Source organism: Sinocyclocheilus anshuiensis, unplaced genomic scaffold (assembly GCF_001515605.1).
Source record: "Sinocyclocheilus anshuiensis isolate Anshui unplaced genomic scaffold, SAMN03320099.WGS_v1.1 scaffold55, whole genome shotgun sequence".
Lineage (NCBI taxonomy): Eukaryota > Metazoa > Chordata > Actinopteri > Cypriniformes > Cyprinidae > Sinocyclocheilus > Sinocyclocheilus anshuiensis.
The window spans coordinates 3016420-3030396 of NW_015549647.1; the positions used below are offsets into that span (position 1 = coordinate 3016420).

General features: G+C 35.3%; 2 protein-coding genes across 7 annotated transcripts in view; one reads left to right on the forward strand and one right to left on the reverse strand.

The window, feature by feature from the left end:
* Nucleotides 1-25: 25 nt before the first annotated feature.
* On the forward strand, nucleotides 26-8624 carry LOC107660077 (protein FAM117B-like). The gene is made up of 8 exons (XM_016449293.1): nucleotides 26-455; nucleotides 1546-1698; nucleotides 2373-2456; nucleotides 2558-2668; nucleotides 4809-4952; nucleotides 6469-6694; nucleotides 6788-6908; nucleotides 8118-8624. The coding sequence occupies exons 2-8, from the start codon at nucleotides 1678-1680 to the stop codon at nucleotides 8404-8406; spliced, it is 996 nt and encodes a 331-aa protein (XP_016304779.1). The 5' UTR covers nucleotides 26-455; nucleotides 1546-1677; the 3' UTR covers nucleotides 8407-8624.
* A 2015-nt stretch (nucleotides 8625-10639) lies between these two features.
* The window catches only part of LOC107660076 (islet cell autoantigen 1-like protein), a 14837-nt gene continuing 11499 nt past the window's right edge, over nucleotides 10640-13977 (reverse strand). For all 6 annotated transcript variants that reach the window (XM_016449291.1, XM_016449290.1, XM_016449292.1 and 3 more), the window contains one exon: nucleotides 10640-11954. The gene's annotated coding sequence lies outside the window, so the exon portion shown is untranslated. The remainder of the gene's footprint in view (nucleotides 11955-13977) is intronic.

A 13977-nucleotide genomic window follows, 5' to 3' on the forward strand; every position in this document is an offset into this window, starting at 1 on the left:
TGAGGGGAAAACAGCCCCACGCGCCTCAGCAACAGTAACGTAGTCTAGCACGGAACCACTGAGACTGAGGGGAGCACGCACCTCAACGCCAGCTGTCCTCTGAGGGGAACCCTTACCGCCCCTCCCCAAAAAGCATGTCTGCAACCGCTTTTATCCTTCAGGCGACGAGGACCTGCTCATAAATTCACTCGCTTTGATATTACAGCTCTGGTATCACCTTTACACAGCGACAGCCCATCGACCACCGGCAGCACAGCAACGCCCATAGCAACGGCACTGCGCATCCTCATTCTGTTTCTCTGACCCAGCAACACCGGCCGCCCTCCACCAACAACCAACCTGTTTGTCAACGACCTTCTAAACGCTGAATCCATATCACACCGTTGTGTTTTTCCCTTTATCGCAAAGGACCATGAACAGTGAACCGTGTGCAGTTATTCTCTCATCAGTCAAAGGTGAGTACCCGTATGAAGCACCATGCGCCTATCAATGCATTGCTATTATTGTTCTATTGTGGGTACTGATTTTGCACGCAGAATAATTTCATCCCTGAAACAGTTGTGGATTATGAATAAGTGACCAGTGTAATCTATATAGCATTGGCACAGACCGAGATGCATGCGGTTCATCGGCTTGTTTTCGTTATTCCTGAGCCTGGGGTGCGGTGCTGCAGATTTTACACTGACGCGACTCTGCGTCTGTTGCAATCATTTAGTCCATCGGCAAAAGCAATCATATTAGAGCTTTAATACTTAGACGTTTGACATCTCTTCATAAAATTATTTGTTTCAGTGATTCAGCAGAGTTTACGTTATTTCATATGATATGTATATAATGTTTTGGATATTTATTTTAATGACTAATCATTTCCCTTAAGATTGTATTTTAATAATACATGTAATCGGTTTGGTCTTGCAGCGTGGTCTGCATTGCATTAACATTACACTTTATCTAAATTGGTTGCCATGGCAAACACGATGGCTGAAAACAGGCTTTAGGGGGCGCTATGTGGGTAAACAACATTACATTTTAAACAACAACCATTACAATCGCTCAGTCTTCAGTTGACTGCAGGCTGTATTTTTTTTTTCCATGAATGCATAAAAATCCATCTTACAGAATGTCAAACCAGTGCACAGATGGACTGAATTTCACAAAGTGACCTCAGTAATATTGTGGGTTTTTTTTGTTTATACATGGAAGGAACAGACAAAGAAAGAGAGGAAAAGATGTGGTGTGTAGTAAAGAATAAAGAGATTGCGGAGAATGTAGGAAAAAAATGGGGACAGAGGTTAAAACGAAACCACACGAGCCACACATGATGGATTAAGAGATTATGAATAGAGACCAAGAGATAATGATTGTTTTACTACAGGAGAGGAGGGTAAATGCTGGGCCAGCTGGTCAGCAGTTTTTGCTGTGGAAGAATCAAAATAAAATGTAAAAAATTACAATTTAACCTTCAAATTTTGATTGATAATATATATAAAATATCTATGGGTCTATATAAAAAATATCCTACTTTGTCCTCTCTTTTTACTTTAGTCACTCCTCATTCTGAAAGCCCTTCCTTCAGCTGAAACACTGAGGGATCCTCCTCCCTTCAACTCACCTGTAAGTTCTGGCCTATCAAGGACCTGGCAGCGGCACGGGAGCTCCGCCCACCACACCCTCTAAATGAGGGACAAGGCCACTCAGGTGAGACATTTATGCTGTTTATGCTATGCGTACATAACACATATGTACAATAAATGAACAAAATTACACCACAAAGAGAGAAAGAGTAGACCTGTAATTTACGAATTTCCAGTTTTAAAATGACCAGGACAGCCAGTTTACAATCATCAGTAAAATATGTAATTTATATAGTATAATTTACATATATAAATATAATTTTAATATAATATATTAAAATATTTATAATATTACAGGCAAGAAACACATGTTTTACATATTATTTATATTATTTATAATAGGTATATTATTTATATATATTATATATATTATTTTAAATTATAAATAAATATTTAACAGTATACAATATATATAATAGAAAATCAGCATATATGTTCATTTGCACACGCATACATACATAATGTTTTTTGTTGTTGTTGCACAAGCACCCTGGGATAGTTTATTGCTTGTTCATGTGTTATAGGGTGAAAAAAGTTTGTTCCATAATTTTCCTTAGTATGAAAAACATGCAAAAATGCAAACAAAGTTACTGTGATTATGCTGCGAAAAAAGAAAGAAAGAAAGAAAACAAATAATCTTCCCCATCCTTGAGCCGATTTATGAATGAATCAGTCGATGCTTGAATTGTTTGGTCCAATCTCTGTTTTCCCTTATTCTCTCACTTTTCTCCTTGTCAGACCCCTAGGGCCTGGGTAGATGAGCGGAGGAGAGGTTCTCATAAGCGATCGGCTTCCTGCGACAGCACTGACCAGCTTAAAGAGGTGAGACATCTAGAGCTGATCCAGTGTTCCTCATCCTCCACTTTTTTTTTTTTTTTTTAATGTACTATGCTATTCATCATCTCTGTTTTGAATTCTTTTAGATCGCAAAATTGCGACAACAGCTCCAGCGGAGCAAACGCAGCAGCCGTCACCGCCGGGACAAAGACCGCAAGTCACCCTTTAATGGCAACCATACCATCATCCAGTCACAGGTGGGCATCATCGCATCCCTGCAGCCACCGTTTGTGCTTGTGTGCGAATAACAGGGTGCTCTTGTACATCATTAAGAAAACCTCCTTAGCTTCCTGGGCTAGTACATGATGCAGAATTGAAGTAGGCCAAACGTCTGGAGAATTTAATAGCGCCCCACTTTCCTGCAAATCTGTCCCAATTTTGATGCTTCTCTGGCCCTTTGAAACTGGGGGACAGGATTGTTCTAAAGGACAGTGGCTGGTTTTAGAGTAGATTACAAGTGTCCTCTTGCAGCCTGCCTTCACCAGCACAGTCTTTGAATGAAGAAGTCAACACATTGTATTTCTATGCGTGTGCATTTTTATAACAATTGTGCAATTAATTATGCATGACACCTCAGCAGTGTACAACAACCTAGCATCCAGATGAGCTCCCTGAGTAGAAGGCATTGTATTATAGGAATATTCCAGATTTAGTACAAGTTAAGCTCAATCATCAGCATTTGTGTTGTAATGCTGATTACCACAAAAATAATTTTGACTTGAGAGTCGAGGTTATGGTGAGGTATTTACAATGGAAGTGAATGGAGGCAATTTTTGGAGGATTTAAAAGAAGAAATATGAAGCTTATAATTTTATTTTTTAAAAAGCACTTGCAATTAAGGTACATATTAACAATTGCTCAAAAAATTTAACAGGCGAAATAGGAATCTGCACGATCAAGAATTTCACATAACGTTGAAACATTTCCTCACACAGATTTTGCATCAGGTTCAACTTTTTCAACAAATTCGCTGTATTGACCAACAGATCGCTGCTTGGTTTGAGGTGACTTCGGTGTAAGCAGTGTTTTGTGCATTATTATTACACTATTGAAAATGGACAATGGTCCTTTCTGCGGGTGAAATTTCACTAATGTGACTGCGCATTAATTATTCTGTTAGAACTTGTGTATTATTTTAGCTGTAAAAATATTTTTAACAATCCTTTTAGGGTTGAGATTTTTTAGGCATTACATTTTCATTGTGACAAGGTAAAATGAAATAAAACTTAACATAGAAAAGGTTAGTGAGCAATTTTTTCCACACTAAAATCATGTAATCATTCTGTGTTCCATTTACACAGAACATGTTTATGCTTTGAAAAACTCAGTCTCAAGACATGTTTTTTAAAACTTGAGCGCTGTTTTTAGAGCACCGTTTCATGCGTGAGATGCTGCAAAAGACACAAGATGCAAACGCAATGGTCAATCACGTCCATCTTCATGCTTACGTAGGTAAACAATGGAAAAGTAGCGCAGTAGAATGGAAAAACACATTCTTCATGAATCGGCCCTTAACATGCATATCTTTTGGCTATACTACTAAAACAACAAGTATTTTAGGGCTGTGTTTCCCAAAAGCATCGTAAGTCAAAGTAGATCATAGACCCATTGCCACCAATGGTCTCTATTATCAACTTAAAACGATGCTTAAATGCTTTTGAGAAACACAGCCTAGCTCTATTCACTTCCATCGTATGTGCTTCACCGTAATCCAGATTTTTTTATTTCTTTTTTTAAAGAAAAGGAAGAAGTGGAAATTAGTTTTTGTTGTAATCAACATTATGCCACAATTTCCATAGATTAAGCTTAACTTGTACTAAACCTAGAATATCCCTTTTAAACATCTTTAAAGGGATACTCCACCCCAAAATGAAAATTTTGTCATTAATCACTTGTGGAGTATCCCTTTAATGATTTTGTCAATACATCTCAAAAACCAAGAGGACTCATACTCGTTTTTGAGTAATGCGACAAACAGAGAAAGGAAAAAAGGCAAAAGTCCAAAACCATAATGGAGAAGATCATGAGAGCATGAAGAAAAGATTGAGAAAGAGCTCTTACATTACACCATACTCAAAATAAGTACCCTCAAGCTCAGCAGTAATGGGCTCTCAATGGTAATGCTCTCTGTAGTCAGTGGCTTGTGTATAATGATGGAGCTTAGCCTGGCAGAATGTTTGATTTTTGGCAGTGGAGAGACTGTAGAGATTGTGTGTGTGTGGGCGTCGTTCTAACAGGATTACACAGAAGGCTGGTTTCCCCTGCAGGGGCAATGTTTGTGTACTCGACACACATTTCTAAAGAAGTGTTGTACCTTTTCTTCTTTTTCACTCTCAGTCTCAGATGCCCAAAACCATCCTGATTCCCATCCCCATCTCTAAGTCCACACCTCCCAGATTTCGGAACAGCATAGAGGGGCTCAACCAGGAGATTGAACGCATCATCATACGGGACACTGTGGAACGAGATGAGATCATAGTAGTGAGTGCATCTCAACAACTATTTTTTCAACAACTATAGAGTAAGATTTCTGAAATGGAAACCAGGGACTTTTCCTAGTTAAGTATAATTATCTATGAATTTAAAAATGGGGACAATACATTTTTGTATGTTTTTTTTTTAAATTGTGCGTGGGTTCCATATACTATTTTTATAATTAATAATTAGGATTCTTGTGGGTCAAACTGGTTCTAATATAGTTCACACTATGAAAAATAGTAAATATAACAACTGCAAATAGCAAACAGATCAAAACAGTATTATAACACAAATTATGACTTTACAAAAACACACTATAAAAATTAAAACAAAATAGACATGAGAACATATGATACATAAAACTATAGTTTTAACATTTTGTAATTGTATTTAATATTAAAATTTTCACTAAATGTAAATACTGTATACAGTAATTACTACTTTTTAACTTTTCAAATGTTATTTTATGTTTGTGCTTTTGGAAACAGATCTTTCCTATCTTTAAAATATTCACATTTTAGGCTCATTTTGGGCACAAAGAATGTACTTTCTCTGAATGTGATTGTTGCAAGTGTAATTGTTTAGTTGATTTTTTTTTTTTTTTATCTATTTATTCATATCAAGGTGACATTATTCTACTCACCCTTCAACCATCGATCATTAAAAGGACATTTAAAAATGTAAAAAATGTAAAATTATTAACAAATTACTACAACCGAACAGACCATGAATAACCCCAAAAGCTTGATTATTTCTGCAGCAATATAACAGATTTGTTCAATATCACTGTAGTAATATACAGTATGTCTGTATTATGTAGCATAAGTTGCCTTAATCAAAAATGTTCATTAACTGGAATATTGAGTGATAATATTTCAAATTGATAATTAATAATTATTATATTTACTTGCCTTACAAACAATCCAGTAAACACTTTTAATGGGGATACAATTACATTTTAAAGCATCCATGTGAGAGAAAAAAAATAGGAAAGAAACGTAAGGATTCGGGGAGAAAAACAAGAGATTTTTTGGTGCATTCCAGTGAATTATTCATGGGATATATCATAAATCTAATCAACGGAGCAGACCACAAATAAACAGTATATGTTGTTGTTGTTTTTTATTGTTTATTTTTCTCTCGTATAGTTACAGTGGAATACAAAGTAAATAATAATCAGGAGAAAAAAGAGCTTATACCCTGTCAGATTAAAAATAAGCATCATGTTATTCTCCTGATGTGTGAAAATAGAACATGAAGGAAAATGTACATCTCATTTAGTCAGACTGATGGATATAGATTGTTTGTAGCACAACCTTATGATTTGAAATGATTTTGAACAGTACTTCTCCAAACCAGAAGTGCCTCCCATAATTTAAAAAGTAGTATCCTCATTAGGAAAAAGGTGGATAGGGATCAGTGCACAATCAATACTAATGTGATGTTTAGTGGAATCCAGTGAAAAGAATTGCTTTTGTCCTACACATCCTAATTAAGCAAATGTGCATATGTGTTTTAGCCTCAGGACGTTCCTGATGGGCACCGTGCGCCCCCTCCCCTCCCCCAGCGCAGCAGCAGCACACGCAGTATTGACACACAGACGCCCTCCAACGGCGGGCTCGGCAGTAACCGTAGCAACAGCAGCAGCCGGGCTGACTCTGTCTCACCCTCGTACCTCAGCATCCTCAACGACACAGTGGGAAACAGCCCGCTCGATGACACGCTAAACGAGAGCAAAGAAAGAGGTCAGAAGCACACACATCACCATCACCATCATCATCACACAATAACCTAAAATCGAACTATTTGAATCATAAATATTCCTTTTTCTGTCTTAGACCTGGGACCTTGGTCCCCTCTGCCCAAATATGCTTCCTCTCCAAAGCCCAACAACAGCTATATGTTCAAACGTGAGCCTCCGGAGGGCTGTGAGAGAGTTAAAGCTTTTGAAGAAATCCAGTAAGTAAGCGCTTTGTAGACATTTTGCCTGTCCGTTGGAGTAAGGTCTTTTACCCATGAATAAAGTATAAAATAGGGTTTGAAACTCTAAAATTAAATCAGTGTTTCTTCATTTTCAACACAGATTCAGTTGAAGGTGGTGCTGTACTTTTAGAAAATGTCATTTGTCCAACGTTTATTTCAAATGATGTTAGTATTTTTCAACCCTATTACCAAAATTTGTTTTGAATACAGTTCAAAAATGAGCGATTTTGTTATTTTCAAAAAATGCAAAAATAAATCAATAAAATAAACAGAAGATATTAAATAAATTAAAATCAATTTAGAAATCAATTATATTTAAGAAAATGAGGTAACGGGGTTGTAGATTCAGCTATAATTACAGTAATTATGGAGGAGCTAGTTTGGATGGAATCAAATGTTTGTAGTCACTAATAAACTTTCCCATAAATTAAAAGCAAATATTTGTTTGATCATGTTTCTCGAAATGGAAGCCAAGTTTCACCTTGCTTTGGTAAATCATAATTTATGACATTAAAAGTCAAAATCATAACATACTAAATCATAAATATGAGATGAAAGTCAAAATTATGACATAATAAGACATAATTATTAGAGAAAATCATAATTGTGAAAAAAGTCAAAATGATGAGGTCTTAGTCATCGTCATAATTATGAGATTAGTCATAGTTGTGACAAAAAAGTAAATTATGACAAATATTTTACATTTTTGTCATAATTGACTTATTTCAATGTAAATTTTGTCATAATTTTCTTTTTATCTCATAATTATGACTTTTTATAACATTATGTCATAATTAAGTTTTTTTTTTCATATTTATGAGTATGTCATAATTCTGATTTATCAAAGCATGTTTTTTTTCTTATGTGGCTGAACGCTGCAACAAAGCTGAATGGTTGAGCTTGACAAACATAATCAATATTGCAATCTGTGTACAACAGACGTTTAAAGATTGAATAAAAGTACCGCTGAGATGAGACCTTGGACTGAAAAAAGTAACGGTACACCCATTTGTACTCCATGTGTAGAAAATGTCAAGACTTGGTTATTTTGTAATAAAGGTTTCCTCACATAAAAATGAAATGTGGGGGATTTAACTTATGCCAGGAACATTCATATTCTTATCAGCATGAAAGATACATTCTCACGAAAGTGCCATGACCTGGTCTTTCCATCTTTTGTTCCAGGCCAAGGCCTCTCCAGGAGATTCCTCCATATCTCTGCCCAGACAGAAACAAGGTGAACTTCATTCCCAAGAGCGGCTCTGCTTTCTGCCTGGTGAGCATCTTGAAGCCTCTGCTGCCCACCCAGGAGCTGAACTTCCGTAGCGGGGTGGGATACCGCAGCATCTCCCCCTCCTTGGTGCCTCTGGGTGGGGTTGCGGTAAGGAGCCTGTCCCCCTCCGTGGGTCCCGTCCTGTCCCGTGGACGTCAGTCACCATGTCTCCCGCGACATCTTGAGGAGCCAGAGGGTTAAAACTGAACAGAAGAACCTCAGCTGATGAACAGAGATGCCATTTTTCCCACACTCCTGTATCGTCTGATAGAGTCAGAGCTTTGTTAGGATTTTAGAACCGGTTCTGAACAGCTCCGAGCGATATCTGTCTGAAACTTGAATATGAGGTTTTGTTATTTTTATTATCTAAGGGTAATGGTATTACTTGTAAAAGGAGGATTGAAAGGAGTTTTTTTTTAAAGGAACCATTTTTAGTATTGCACTGCTTTTTACTTTTTACTCAACGATTTATTGCATTTTACCATAAAGCCTTTGAATTTTCTTATGTATAGCTGCATCCTTTAACCTACACAAAAGTTTGGAATAATTAAGATTTTTTAAATGTTTTTGAAATAAGTCTCTTATGCTCACCAATTGAACAAAAATACAGTAAAAACAGGAAAATTGTGAAATATTATTACAGTTTAAAAGAAATGTTTTCTGTTTTAATCTATTTTAAAATGTAATTTATTCCTGTGATAGCAAAGCTGAATTTTTCAGAAATAATACTGAATTTGATGCTCAGGAAACATTTTTGATTACTATCGATGTTGAAAACTGTTTTTGCTGCTTAATATTTTTGTGGAAAATGGAAATCGTTATACATGACCATTCAAATGTAGGTTGAGTAAGATTTTAAAGTAATAATAATACTTTTATTTAGCAAGGATGCATTAAATGTATCAAAAGTGACTAAAGAAATTTATAATGGTACAAACGAAGAAAAAAAAACATTTAATTCATTGAAGAATCCTGAAAACAATTTATCATGATTTCCACAAAAATATTGTTACCAACTTTGATAACATTAAAAACTATTAATAATAATTGAGTACCAGTAATAACTGATAAAAAATAATCACCAAATCAGCATATTAGAACAAAGTCCCTTTAAGTTTTCTATAGTCTTTGATTAGAATGATTTCTAAACAATGACGTGACACTGAAGATTGCAGTAATGGCCACTGAAAATTTAGCTTTGCTATCACAGGATTTTTTTCTTTTTTATTAAACACATTAAAAATTCTAATGTTATTTCACAAGACTACTGTTTTTACTGTATTTTTAATCACATAATGCAACAGTGAGCATAAGACACTGCTTTCAAAAACATTCAAAATCTTAACCGTTCCAAACTTTTGACCTGTAGTGTACATGTGATTTGATTTACTAGAGAAATGGAGGTTTTATGTCCATTTTGCTAGCTTATAGTTTAAATGCAGTTTGAATAGTGCTGGAGGAACAACCAGAAATGTTGTAGCAGATTTGAGGAGGACTAACAAATGTGCCTGACTCCCACCACCTGTCTGTAGGACCCCATTTGCTTACAGTCTTTTTTCTATCATCGTCTGACCCTACATCCAGTCTGGCACCCTTAAATGTATAGAGCCCTTCCCCATATACGTAACCTGTATGTGCTTAATGTGATTTGCTGGTGAGAAGAGGTTTTGATGGTACACGAGCAGCCTGAACACAGATTAGGAGGAGACCTCGATCAAGTGGACTGGACAGTATTATGATTATGATGCACTTTTCAGTTTTGTTGCTAAATTTAAAGATTAGTTCAACTGAAAGGTGTCATTACTGTAATTTCAATAGCGTGAAGGAAAATGGAGCAGACTATCAGAATACACTGGATATGAAAGAATAACAGAGAGAAAAGGGATGCAAATAATTTCAAAGAGGGAGGCATGGCTTTAGCTAATAGTGAACTGAAAATGTACTGATTTGAACTGTAGCATCTTTATACTGTGAAATAGGCCATTAATCATGCCGTAAATCTTCCTTTCTTCCAAAAAGAAAAAAAAAAGTTGAAAGAAAATGGGCAATCCTGAACAAAATGTATGTAATTGCCTTAATACTGAATTGAAATAGAGACATGTGTAAATTAGATAGGTGCCTGTTTTTCAAAAAAACGAATTTAGTTATAAGATTTTTTCTTTCTGTGAATAAACGTCAAGATGGGTGTAACTGTTTTCTTGACAGGATAAAATTAGATTTTTTTTTTTTTTTTTTTTGCCATATGAGAACTGATTACATTGACCAATAATGAGAGAAATAACAATCAGAAACAGAATTCTACTCAAATTTATTTGCTCTCAGATGCAAGATCTCAGTCCAGTTTCCATCATTTAACTGAAACAAAAGGCAAAGTTGCATAAAATAAACAGATGAAAGCAGCTGAGAATGGTGTGGTGTACATTCTTTTTCTTTCAAAGTAAAAAAAAAAAAAAAAGACAAGTCATATAATAACATCTTAACATGTAGTTCCAAACACAACATTTCTCTAATACATAAAGTGACACTTCAAAATGTTAAACCACTCAAAGACAAAAAGATGCGCTCCAATGAATATGGAGTGAAATCCTGTGCGAAATGTACAGACTTCAGCTAGACAAAGCTATTCAGACCAACGAACATGTCTATGCTTAAAAGCAGACAACATACATTCTAGAACAATCCGAGATTGGACTCGGGAGACAGTTTAGTGCATTTCTTTAATGCAAAAAACAAACAAACATTTGGTCAATTTCATAGTCACTCCTGATGAGTCCAAACATGATAATCTGGGATAAAATGTAACGTTTTCTAAAGTAGGATATTTATGTAATTCTGTGCTAAAGGTGACATATGAAATAAAATCACATACAAAAACATGTTCACAAATGCATTCCAGTGTTTTGCATCAGTGTGACAGTGAAGATCATTTGGGAGAACTTATTTCTCTGCGTGAGAGTGTTTCAGCATTTTTGTCACTGAAAACAAGATGCATCACCTATGATTAGTTTTATTAAAATGTGACGACCTCATTCCAACCAAACTAATGGCACAGCAGACGTCTTGCATATGTAGTTTACAGTAACACTTTTATTATATTAATAAATAATTTCATTTATTTTATCATTTAGGGTTAAACTAATCCAGTGAAAGAGACTCCAAAAATATACTTTTTGTTATTTACACGCAACTTTTTGGGTATCAATCTTGATTAAAAATACAGTCTATAATCTATAATAGGTGTTATAAATCTGTAACCCTGTTTCTGGACTTTAAAACTCCCGTTGTAAAAAAAAAAAAGCATACTGATATACACACACTTACGGAGGTTCATTTCTTTTTTTGGTCCTAGGCAAAACAGCCCCCCCCCCCCACATACAAGATGGGCAAATTCTCCCCTTCACGTCCCTTTAAACATGTGCACTTCAGAAAGTAACTGATACTTTACTCTCAGGTAACAACACTATAGTGATATAGAGCTGAAGTCTTCAACATTTTACCCTTCGGTGTCCTGACCTAATGAACATACAGTAAATTCACGCACACAATGAAAGAATGGAGAAAAGAGAGACATTACCATATCTCAGAAACCTTTCAGTGTTGGATATGGATAGAGATTTCTGGATGCTTCCTTGGCTCAGGTTGAACGGTTTCAGGAGAGGTAGTGTTCCAGCTCCGAATAAAGGCTTGGGATATGCACTCCTTTCCGGCAAAGAATATTTGGGAAGCGATCAGCTCCATACCATCCTTCACTGAGAGAGGTAAAAGGCTGCATTGTGACATGCACAATCTCATTTTTGCAACACAAGATTACTCGTGATAAGTAAAGCCATATTTACAACTGAAACATGGAGCATTGTATGAGTAGACACATGAATGAATCTAATATTCAAAATACATTAAAACTGCAATTCACACATACAACGCGCTTCTATGATGAGCATATTTTTGAACTCAAATTCCTTTATCATTTTTTGAAGAGCATGTAGACTAAATAAAAAATGTTACACCGTGTCTACACCGGACGCGAGCTTGCGCGGCGCGACAAAATACAATAGAACTCATTATAATCAGTGATGCTGTCTACACTGAATCGACACGACAAATCCCCGACATATAACTGCTGCTGCGTTTTATTTATGACATATTGACACAAATTTCAAATGATTTTCAACGGTCGCTTTGTCGCGTCCAGTGTAGACAGACTTTTATATATATATATATATATATACACATACATATATATACACACAAACACACACATATTATACATATTTTTTTTATTTATAGCTTTATTATTTCTACGTTATCTTTTAGTAATGTGCTTTTGTCATTTTTATTAGTTTGTTTCTATTTGGTTTTAATTTCAGTTATATTTTTAGTCATTTCAGTATTTAATTTTAAACATATTTAGTTAATTACATTTGTAATTTTATGTTATGTAGTTTACATTTCCTATCTAATATTATTTAATCTCTGATTTATTTAAAACAACAAAAACATTATTTGTGACCTGTGCTGGCAAAATGAGTCACAATGAGCAATTCAAAAATGAGTTTTTCATTTTCACATTCTCCATTAACAGACCTTGAAAACGATTTGTTGGAATCGGATGAAAAATGACTGAGCTACACCTGTTTGAAGTCGATAGAGTCAGCAAAGTCCATTTTGAGAAGGTTCCAAAGCAAAATCACCTGCAACATTGCATCTTTTCCTCCACAATATTGCGGAGCCCCGCACACGTCATGCAAGAAAAAATAAATAAATCGTGCACACGATTTACTAATTCGTCTGCGGCGCTGTCGCGTCCGGTGTAGACACGGTGTTAGAGTACTACAACTGTCCTCAAAATGAAGAAAAAAGCAGCACTGAAAAAAAATGATCGGAAAAACTTCTATCAAATCAAAATCTTGTACTTGCAACCAAAATGCAACAGTCCCTGAAGTTCCTCATGAGTATGTTGAGATTAGTAAGTCTCTTAAAATGTCATAAAAAGGTAAAATTATCAGCTCCTATTATTAAAAAAGAAATAAAGCAGCTCCCATTCTTTTAGTAATGTGCTTTTGTCATTTTTATTAGTTTGTTTCTATTTGGTTTTAATTTCAGTTATATTTTTAGTCATTTCAGTATTTAATTTTAAACATATTTAGTTAATTACATTTGTAATTTTATGTTATGTAGTTTACATTTCCTATCTAATATTATTTAATCTCTGATTTATTTAAAACAACAAAAACATTATTTGTGACCTGTGCTGGCAAAATGAGTCACAATGAGCAATTCAAAAATGAGTTTTTCATTTTCACATTCTCCATTAACAGACCTTGAAAACGATTTGTTGGAATCGGATGAAAAATGACTGAGCTACACCTGTTTGAAGTCGATAGAGTCAGCAAAGTCCATTTTGAGAAGGTTCCAAAGCAAAATCACCTGCAACATTGCATCTTTTCCTCCACAATATTGCGGAGCCCCGCACACGTCATGCAAGAAAAAATAAATAAATCGTGCACACGATTTACTAATTCGTTCCCTTGATGTACTAAAACCTGCACACGATTATTATTTCGTTCCCTCGATTTGCTAAATCGTGCGCACAATTTACTAATTCGTTCTATCGATGTACTAAAACGTGCACACGATTACTATTTCGTTCCCTCAATTTGCTAAATCGTGCGCATTTACTAATTCGTTCTCTCAATTTATAAATCGTGTGCACGACTTAGCAAATCGAGGGAATGAATTAGTAAATCGTGCGCACAATTTATAAATTGAGGG